The sequence below is a fragment of the Gastrolobium bilobum genome, unplaced genomic scaffold (genome assembly GCF_033153095.1).
Source record: "Gastrolobium bilobum isolate Gb01-03AN ecotype WA unplaced genomic scaffold, APGP_CSIRO_Gbil_v1 utg28196, whole genome shotgun sequence".
NCBI classification, from domain to species: Eukaryota; Viridiplantae; Streptophyta; class Magnoliopsida; order Fabales; family Fabaceae; genus Gastrolobium; species Gastrolobium bilobum.
Window position 1 is genome coordinate 220,643 of NW_026897317.1, and position 11,386 is coordinate 232,028.

Consider the following 11,386-nt stretch of genomic DNA (forward strand, 5'->3'; position numbering starts at 1 on the left):
ATCTGCAACTTATGCAATCCTATTCAGATCCCTTAGAAGTGAGGGACGCATCACCCCAAACAATGCAACCTAAAAGAACAACAACATTAAAATTTGAAATTCACCAATATTTAAGACTCGTGAATAAACTGACACGTGCAATGGTAGCTAACAAGATGCTGACAAACAAGCCTTCAAATCCAATTAAAATAGTAACAAACCTTGCCCGCATTGATCTTAGGTTCAGAAATCTAAGCCAACATTGTATGCATTAGTCACGGAAAACATAGTAGCAATGCATAACTTCATGTAAGCAATACAATTTACTGGAAGCACGTGAAGCAAAAATGCTTTATGCTAATTCCAGGAATCAATTGAGAAAGAACTAATATATCATTTCAATATTTATATATTAAAATAATTTTTTTTAATATATTAATTTTTAAAATATTGAAAGATATTATCTTATACAATACCATACCATATCGAAATATTAACATCAATGGCCCGTATAGAAAACATGGTGTCAGAATTGTCAATACATAATTCAAACCATCAAAAGATGATGCAACATGTGCAATCCTATTCAAATCCCTTTGAAGTGGGTGACCCAACCTAAAAGCACAGCACCTCCATCTAAATTCACCTAATAGAATGCATGAATAAACCGACACTGATTGTGCCATGCAATGGTATGGGTAGCTAACAAATCTTTGCCCTCCTAAACTTTGGTTCAGAAAACTAAACCCACATGACATTGTAAGCATCAGTGAGAGAAATTTAAACACAGTAACTACAGTAGCAATGCATTACTTCGCTAGTTCACTAGCACAGGTAAAAAAGCATAGCTGTTAATCTTTCAAACCCACAAGCAACAATACCAACAGAATTACAAGAAGCATATATTATAGCAAAATAGTTTATGCTAATGGCAGAAAATCAAGCAATGAAGAAAGAAACTAAAATTTCATAAAAGTGACCACACCTGAAGCTTGAGAATGCTGATTTTGCTACTACGTATACGTTCAGACCGATCTAAAAGATAGAGAGAAACGAATATAGAGGAAGTTAAGCTCAAAAAGAAAAGAAATAGAGCAGCATCAGCTGACAACGAGCAAGAGAACCCTTCTTCTTCCTCTTCTTCTAGATCCGATGTGGTTCTTTCATTCTTGGAATTTTTTTTATTGGTCTGATTTGTCTGATTTTGATTGGTCGAACAAGAAGAAAAGCAACTTCTACCCATTGGACCTACTGCGGCAGCTAATGCAGAGTTAGGGTTGTACATTAAGAGCAACCCTACCAACACCGCAGCTATGGCCGGCTTTCGCAACGCCTTCAGCGCATTTGATAAAGTACTCGCCAGAACCTCCAACGGGGATTTTGAGGTGGACGAGTTTTCTAATTGCTTCCGCGATAACACACATTTGATAGAGCTGTTGTATTTATATGTAGCGTGTGTTATTGGAGTGAATTTAACAGGCTTTGTGATTCGATGAGGTGGCAAAGGCAAAGGGTATTGCTTCCATTTCAAGTGGGAGGGATTGGCTTTGAGTAACAAAGTTGTATGCATGGTCATGGTCTCTTAAGCACGGACACGTGTTTTCTGTGAAAAAATGTGTGTCCGACACGTGTCGGACACGGACACGTTAGGACACGTTCGGACACGCGTCCGACACGTGGTCAACTTTTAGGGACACGTTGACTTGAGGGACACGCGTGTTTGACCGAATCCGACACGTAATCAACGTATTTGGACACGTTTTGGGACACGTTTTGCATTTTTTTTAACAATTAAAAAAATATAAAATATATTTAATAAAAATCAAAAGTGAACCCTATCCTCTGAATCTCTTATCCTCTCTCGCGCTGGAGAGTGGAGGGTGATGGTCGCCGCCTGGTCCTTTTCTTCTTTCGTCCTCGGTCGTCGTCGGTCGCCGGTCGTTGGTCGTCTTCTACATCTCCGGTAAGTCTTCTTTCGTTGGTAGTGAATTAAGTTCTGCTCACAATTGAACTTGACACTGTAGATGATTTCTTTAATATTTTCATAGTGTTCAATAGTCGAGACTCGAGAGTAATAGATGGTTTCTCTTTATTTAAATAGACTATATAAGCCGCTGTTAGCCTGTTACATTCGAGTAAGCATAGCAAAGAGAGAAAGGGGGATCTGTTACATTCGACACTTTCAGAATATTATATATCTATAAATATGAACGAAATCATCCCTAATGAATGAACGACACTACTAATATTAGGCATATAATTGTAACTAGTATAGAACTTTAAATTCATGATATATATAAGGTCTATTACCAACAACTTCATACTAGCTCTTTCCCCTCTGCATCTTATGTATAAAATCATAATTCTGAAAATTAATTAGTAGGTTACATAGCTCTTGACTGTTCAAAAATATATATATTGGAGACTGGCCCCTACTTGTTGAAATGTCATGTTGTTTAAATCCCCTCTAGATGGGTACTCTTTTCTTGAGACCACAAAGCTTTTCTATGAACTATCAACGTCATATGCTTGTTAGTGGTGTCATTTTCATATAGCTATCTTCACACTCACTGTCATCATGCACAATCAAGACTCTTTAGACACACAAATAATAGTCACACCATGGTTGAATATTTGGCATAGAGATTCTGCATTCACAGTTATCTATACCAGGTTAGAGCACTTTACTATGAAGTGTATCTAATAACAAAATAATTATATGTAAAATAACAAATTGCTAAAGAAACAAATGAAAATGTGAGGTATGTGCATATGTAGAGTTGTTGATACTTGTTAATGGTATCATGTAAGATAGAAATTCTCTGCAGCTCTGATGTTTTGCATACCATAGTTAAACGATCACCCCAAAATTATTTCCAATTTTCCACTCATCTTCTCTGATTTTAACTTGGTGGGGGTGTAACCTCTACTGCACCAAAAGGCTTCATATAGTCAAAATAGATTGATTATTAAGCTATTGGAACACTTTTTATGTGATTGAATGTGGGATATTGTAGTCTTTCAGATTCTACCCGTAAGTATCCTTGTTCCTCCTAGATCTTTATGGTATGGTATAATTCTTCTTCTAGTTCATCTTCCTGTTTGTTTTGCCCATGCTTGCACCATTATTTGGGCTATGAATTTTTATTTTGTCATGCTATATATCTAACTGGGTCTTAAATTTCTGATATGTGTTTAGTCCTCCATTAAGGCCCAAATTAAAGTGGGGGTGTGTGTATATGTGTTTAGTCCTCCATATATATGTGTGTGTGTGTGTATGATTTGATGTGAGATGCTGCTCAATTATTTAATAGTATCTAGCTTATGTTTTTTTGTCATTTTTCTCATATAAAAGGAATAGTCATGTACTTGTCTGTGTCCTCTTTTTACTCAGTTGTTCACTGCAAAGATAGAATACAAAAGTAGTTTTCTTTGTTTCTGCCATTGATAAGTGTTTATGTTGTTGAATCAGAGAGGAGTAAAACAAGTGCAAGCATATTAATAGCTTATATTCTAGTTGATCCTTTTTATTTCATTCTTTTTTCTTTCAACCATGTTAATCCAACTCCCTCAGACCTACGAACTACTTTAGTTTTACTCAATATATTCTAGCAGCTTGCATCAAGTAATTTAGTGCTCTGTTTTATATACTAAATCAATCTCACTAATTTCATTTTTGTTTAACACATTTATAGAATTACAAGATGGATCATTCGAGTTCTGCCTCTGCCAGTGCAAGTAATAGTGCCACTGCTGCTACCAGTGCTTCTGATGTCAATGAATTACTAGATAAACCCTTATGGAAATATGTTACCAAAATAGATGCTATAGTGGAAGGAAGAGGAAATTTATCTTGGATGTGCAACTTTTGTAAAAAAGATTTTAAAAGTTCATATACTAGAGTGAGGGCTCATTTGTTGAAACTATCAGGCAAAGGAATTGGGAAATGCTTAATGGTGCAAAATAGAGATCTGATAGAGATGGAGAAATTAGAAAAAGAAGCTGACCAGAAAGCAATCCAATGCACCCAGAAATGTACCTTTACCTCCTTCTAGCTCTTCCACGTGCCCGAAAAAAAGAAAAACTGCAGGTTCTCTTGAGATGGCATTTAATGTTGGGGAGCGAGAAGAATTAAATTACCTGATTGCTAGAATGTTTTATTCAGCAGGATTGCCATTCAATTTGGCAAAGAACCCTTACTTCCAAGCTTCGTATACTTATGCAGCAAATCATAATATTGGAGGTTATTTGTCACCGGGATATAACTCACTGCGAACCACTCTGTTGCAAAAGGAGAAAGAAAATATTGATACGTTGTGTGAACCTATTCGAGAGGCTTGGACTCATAAAGGGGTGAGTATTGTAAGTGACACTACTACAAAAATGGAATATGATGGCGGTGTTATTACGTCGGTTAGAAAAGAGCCCCATGAACGCTTAATTTTCTCCTTAACTATCTTATGAGCTTTTCACACAACCTTCTAACAACTTTTTTTTTTTTTTTTGTAAAATCCTAACAACTTAATTTGCTCCATGTTTGTATTGAGATTACAGTGTGATAATTGCTTCATTTCTCTAATTTCGAATATATTAGGTTTTGATTTCACTCCTTTTTAATTTTTTCAATTCATTCCTTTAATATCTCAGAACTACTCTCTCTCTCTGTCATTTCTCTTGGTGAGAGCAAACACACCATCAAGAACCTTCTCCTTCTCCTCTCGTTCTTCTTCTCGTTCATTGATCATTGCTCGCCGACGCCACCAACTAGGAGAGCATCCAAGTGGAACGAAGCCAATCGAGCAACGGTCAAGCAGCTACTCACGTGCTTGCTGATCTAGCGATACTATAGAGCGAGGATGGAAGAGAGCTACTCAATCGTGAAAGTGAAGAAAGCTATATACCATAAAGAAGGGAGGAGGATGGAAGAGAGCTCCTCTTTTTATGATGTGGTGCATCGCATTCTTGTGGATCGTTGGACAAAAAACTCAACTCCACTACACTGTTTGGCACATGCTTTGAATCCCAAGTAAGTTTTTAAATATGATTTAGTTTAAAATTAATACTCCTCTTGATATAATTTGACAACTTGTTGATTTTTTTTACTTCTCTTTTAGATACTATAGTCAACAATGGCTTCAGGAAGATTCTAGTCGAGTTCCTCCACACATGGATTTAGAGCTTACTCAAGAGCGACAAAAATGTTTAAGGAGATTCTTTCCTAGCATGGAGGACCGAAGCCGGATTAGTTTGGAGTATGCAGATTTTATTAGCAATAGTGGAACCTTTGGTGATTTTGATGCCATCAATACTCAATACACTATGGATCCAAAATCTTGGTGGCTACTTTATTGTACCTTTACACCGATGCTTCAAAAAATAGCATTGAGACTACTGCAACAACCCTCCTCTTCATCATGTGCTGAACGCAATTGGAGTACTTATTCTTTTGTGCATTCCATCAAGAGGAATAAAATCACTCCAAAACGTGCTGAAGACTTGGTTTATGTGCATAGCAATCTTCGACTCTTATCAAGAAAGACTCCTAGTTATGCACAAGGAGCAAATCAAATGTGGGATATTGCTGGAGATACATTCGACTCACTTGATGATATTGGAGATCTTCAATTTGCTAGCCTTTCACTTGATGAGCCAGAGATAGAGGCCATGATTATTCAAGATGGAGATGAAAATAATTGAACTGTGTGTAATCATAAGTACAATAATTTTTCTATTTTTCTACACTCTACACTCTTGGGATGTTCTATTTTTTTTTAATATGTTTGTTATGAAATTTAAATATTTGATTAGTTATGACTTATTATGGACTCTTATATGTATTAAATATAAATTATATTATATATATTAAATATTTTATTTAATATCAAAACGTGTCCCAACGTGTCGGAATTTAGCATTTTTTAGAATTAACGTGTCGGCGTGTCGTGTCGTGTCGTGTCCCGTGTCCGTGTCCGTGCATCATTGGTCATGGTCATGGTCATGATAAATACTGAAATAGCAATAGAGGAAGAACTTGTCTTGTGTGTAATAAACCTTAAACCTTCAACAATCTCAAAACACACGGACTCACACAAATCGATAAACGAAAAAAGAAGAGAAAAGAATATAAATAGATGTTTAAAAAATTCTAGTTATCGGCGCAAGCCCAAATTTCCTAAACCCTAATCGAGAAAAGGAAGGGAATATAAATATGATTTTCCAAATACTAGTTATCGGCCCAAGCTCAAATTCCCTAAACCTAATCGAGAAAGAGGAGGGAATATAAATAGAATTTGAAAAACTCTATTTATCGGCCAAGCCCATATTCCCTAAACACTAATCAATAGGATCACATGCTTATAAATCAAAATCGTAGATCTAACGACTCTCAAATAAGGTGTCAAATTTCAAATTTGACACCGGTGTCAAAGGATCCTACCTCATATATATATATATATATATATGGAAAAATGTTTCTGCAATTAATGTAGATAAATTATCTGCATTTATTTTCAAAACGACGTCGTTTTGGTATTGAAATCTTAAAAAAATATAAATATAAAGACTATTATAACCCTGAAATAAATTAAAATTACAAAAATACCATGATTTCTGTCCAAAACGACGTCGTATTGGGCTTACTGCAGATAACTTATCTGCAGTAACTGCAGAAAAAGCGAACCTATATATATATATATATATATATATATATATTCATATATATATATATATATATATATATATATATATATATATATATATATATATATATTAGCGTATACTGTAACATCCCCGTCTCGAGCCGGTTCAATTAACATACATATGATATAAACAGATACAGCGGAAGACTTATCTTACGGAAATACGGGCTAACTTTTTCTTTTTCTTCTTAGCTTCATACAAAGTATAACAAAAAAAAATCGGACAGAGTAACCTCTGTAAATCGGACAACTGGGGATTTTCCAATCCCACTCCCAAGAGTTCCTGATAGACAGTTTCAATAATATTCATATTCAGAAGTACCAGTCATGCAATATAATCAGATACCCATCCATGGGCGCATGCAGAATTTGGCTCCGTGCCACTAGTCTAACAGCATGCAGTCCAATACAGAAACATAATTGAATACTACATAGTCATATCAACATGCTTGAATACAAAAGGTACATGCATCCACTGAATGACATGTACAAGACATATACATGCCATATACAAAATACAGGATCTAACATAATGATCCATCACTACGGAAATACGAAATACATAGGTACACTCCAAAAAGATTAGTAGCCTACAGCTACTCAAAATACTGATTCGTCAAACGTCTCAGCCCCGTGTCGTGTCCCTGCCTAACGAAGGCTCACCGGAAGTCTGTGCACCTGAAAATGTTGCCCCAACGAGGGGTAAGATTTCAAATCTCAGTAAGCTCCAGGTTTATAGAGAATTCTCCATACCCCTGGCTCACTCCTGCATGAAAGTCAGATACAGAGTATACCAGTACAACATATAACAGATATCATAACAGAACAGAACATATAACCATATCATAACAGAGGTGTGCGCTATAATTCCCAAGGGATGACCCTAAGCGAAATTCAACGCACGTGTTCCCAAGGGATGACCCCAAGCGGAACCAGAGTATCTCAGAGGTGTACATAGTCAATCTCAGGAAAGTCCTAAGAAGACATCAGTGTACCAGAAGTCAATACAGAATTTATATCAGAACCACTCATATCATATCATGTCATATCAGATCATTTCATATCATATCATATCATTTCATATCATATCATATCATCAAATAACTCTATATGAATGCACCTATACAGAGTATCAATACAGTCATAGAGTCCAACCATAGTCCACTAACTATGGTGGAGCACTCAAGTAGGAAAAGACTCCTTAAACATAGAGCTTACCTCTTGAAGCTTTACCAATACGCTTACTTGTGGAACAAGTTACTTTTATCGCTTCAAGAGATTTCCGATCCTTCTCAATCCCTAGGCACACCAAGAGAATAATTTACAATGCATCAATAAAATGATACTATGCCATGATTATTTCATAAGCATACATTTTATCGCTTATTTTCCTTTCTTTATATTTTTGCAAATTCTATGCCAATACACAAGTCTAGACCTCTATATACCCGTTGACGTTCTTTAATTTAATCAAGCATTTCCTTAAGAATTTTCCACATAAATCACGTTATTTTCTTTAAAGTCGCGGGCATACCCTTAGGGACTCAAGGTATTTTTCAACCATTTTTCCTGTCATTTCACTTCTTAACTCATCCATGGGTACATTAAAATGCAACACATTTTATTAGAATAAAATGTAACCAATATATATATACCCCTAAACATCCTATAGTTCGAAACATAGAGCAAGTATTTGTAGGATTTTTTTCCAACTTTGGCATTTCCACCAATTCATCCATTTACACTACATTCCAACATATTTTACCTCTTCAAACATACAATAAAAATTTGCGTGATAACTCTTATTACCCTATCAAAGGCCGAACATAAGGAGGGAAAACATATGATTTTTCTCTACTTTTTAATAGAGCAGCATCAGCTGACAACGAACAAGAGAACCTTTCTTCTTCCTCTTCTTCTAGATCCGATGTGGTTCTTTCATTCTTGGAATTTTTTTTATTTTTATTTCTCATCTCAGTATTTGTCTGATTTTGATTGGTCGAACAAGAAGAAAAGAAACTTGTACCCATTGGACCTACTACGGCAGCTAATGTAGAGTTGGGGTCGTACATTAAGAGCAACCCTACCAACACCGCAGCTATGGCCGGCTTTCGCAACGCCTTCAGCGTATTCGATAAAGTACTCGCCAGAACCTCCAACGGGGATTTTGAGGTGGACGAGTTTTCTAATTGCTTCCGCGATAACACACATTTGATAGAGCTGTTGTATTTATATGTAGCGTGTGTTATTGGAGTGAATTTAACAGGCTTTGTGATTCGATGAGGTGGTGGCAAAGGCAAAGGGTATTGCTTCCATTTCAAGTGGGAGGGATTGGCTTTGAGTAACAAAGTTGTATGCATGGTCATGGTCATGATAAATGCTGAAATAACAATAGAGGAAGAACTTGTGTTGTGTATAAACCTTAAACCTTCAACAATCTCAAAACACACGCACGCACACAAATCGATAAACGAAAAAAGAATGAGAAAGGAATATAAATAGATGTTTTCAAATTCTAGTTATCGGCGCAAGCCCAAATTTCCTAAACTCTAATCGAGAAAAGGAAGGGAATATAAATAGGATTTTCCAAATTCTAGTTATCGGCCCAAGCTCAAATTCCCTAAACCCTAATCGAGAAAGAGAAGGAAATATAAGCCCATATTCCCTAAACACTAATCAATAGTATCAGATGCTTATAAATCAAAATCGTTGATCTAACGGCTCTCAGAAAAGGTGTCAAATTTCAAATTTGACACCGGTCTCAAAGGATCCTACCTCATATATATATATATATATATGGAAAAATGTTTCTGCAATTAATGTAGATAAGTTATCTGCATTTATTTTCAAAACGACGTCGTTTTGGTATTGAAATCTTAAAAAATTATAAATATAAAGACTATTATAACCCTGAAATAAATTAAAATTACAAAAACACCATGATTTCTGCCTAAAACGACGTCGTATTGGGCTTACTGCAGATAACTTATCTGCAGTAACTGTAGAAAAAGCGAACATATATATATATATATATATATATATATATATATATATATATATTAGCGTATACCCATGCGATGCCCGGGAAAAAAAATCGGTTTGTCTCTCTCGTAAAAATTAACGCAAATGATAAAAGTATATCGCTGCATTTTATGCAATGAAGATAATGAAGGTTTTTTTGAATTACGACATTTAACTTCAACTACGAAGTGTTTATTGAAATATTAAACATATTTTCCAACTATACATGTACAAAAAGTTAGAGTTAGGTACCTCATAGTGTTAGTTAGACAGTAACGGCCCTCCGGACCGAGCCCATTTTGTCATCTTTAACTGTCAACATTTTATATCAACATGGTTTGTTAGACAGTAAATATAAGAGGAAAAAAAACGTGTTGGCGAGCTAACCCGCCCGTTTGGAAGGTGGGGTGAGGGCCAAGCCCATTTTGCCACCTCTAACTATCATCATTTTATATCAACATGTAATATATGAAGAGTGTTGGTAGTTGTTCCTCCTTAATGCTTGGCTCAAGTCCCAAGAGGTTAGAACTCTTCACTTTTGGTGCAAGGCTCAAGGGTCATTAATAATGGTGCAAGGCTCAAGATCATAATTGAAGGTGCAAGGCTCAAGGGACACACCCTTTGAGTGGTTCATCTCCCTCCCCTATATAAGCTTGTAGTGTGTGAGGTTGAGTGATATGAGAAAGTTGAGAAAAATATGAGAAAAAGAGTTTGAATACCTCTAGAGAGAAGTTTGAGTGAGACCTCTTTAGGTCTTTAGGGACGTTTGATATTACCACCATACTTGGTGAAGTTTGATTGTACCTCTAGTGAAAGGCTAGGGATGTTTGATTGTTGTAACCTATTATTCTTATAGTGGATTTGATTATGGACTAGTGTCCCGTGAGTTTTTACTTCTTCACATTGGAGAAGGTTTTCTCACGTTAAACAAATTGCTTGTGTTCTTCTCCATCTCTCTCCTCTTGCATTTTTCTTTCGCTTCCGCAATTGACTTGAGGGTCCGACTTGACCCAAACAGTGGTATCAGAGCCCGGTTTGACGGGTTCTGAAAGAAATAAGATGGAGACCAGTGGCATAACCCACGACGGAGATATGTTCAAGCTAACCGTTGATAACTTCACTTATTGGAGACCAGTGATGGAAGATCATCTCTACTGCAAAGATTTGCATGAGCCCATTATCCTTGATGAAAGACCGGCAGACAAGATCGATAAGGAATGGGAGATCCAGAGTTGCAAGGCAGTAGCTACAATTAGAAAATACATTGACAAAAGCCTCTTTGAGCACGTGAAGCAAAAATGCTTTATGCTAATTCCAGCAATCAACTGAGAAAGAAACTATTAATGCAAGTGCTAAAAATTGCTTCAAATAGTTTTATTACGTGAAAAACATGACCACACCTGAAGTCTGAAGAGGAGTGGGAAACTGTTGCAGAGCATTGAGGCCTTCGTGACGCTTCTTCTGCATGGTGAGTATTGGAATTAGGATTGCGATTGGGGTTTGGGTTGTTGCTGGGTGCGGTTCAGGGCGGAGAGAGGGGGTTCGATGCAGAGTTGGCGCTTCCGATGGCGGCGTTCTGCGGCGGCTTCCTCCGAGGAAAAGAAGAAGAGCAGGCGGAGGCAGAAAAGGTTGGTGGTCGGCGATGGTTCTCAGGTGTATAAAGAAGGTGGCTATGGAGAGAACCATGG

At 36.6% G+C, this 11,386-nt stretch overlaps 1 protein-coding gene across 1 annotated transcript; it reads right to left on the reverse strand.

Moving 5' to 3' along the window:
* Nucleotides 1–946: 946 nt before the first annotated feature.
* Nucleotides 947–1,555, reverse strand: LOC133305942 (uncharacterized). The gene has a single exon (XM_061506202.1). The coding sequence runs from the start codon at nt 1,553–1,555 to the stop codon at nt 947–949; it is 609 nt and encodes a 202-aa protein (XP_061362186.1).
* Nucleotides 1,556–11,386: the final 9,831 nt, after the last annotated feature.

What these genes read in the sequence shown, in the direction of transcription:
- LOC133305942 (XM_061506202.1), bottom strand. Translation starts at nt 1,555, where the DNA reads ATGACCATGCATACAACTTTGTTACTCAAAGCCAATCCCTCCCACTTG.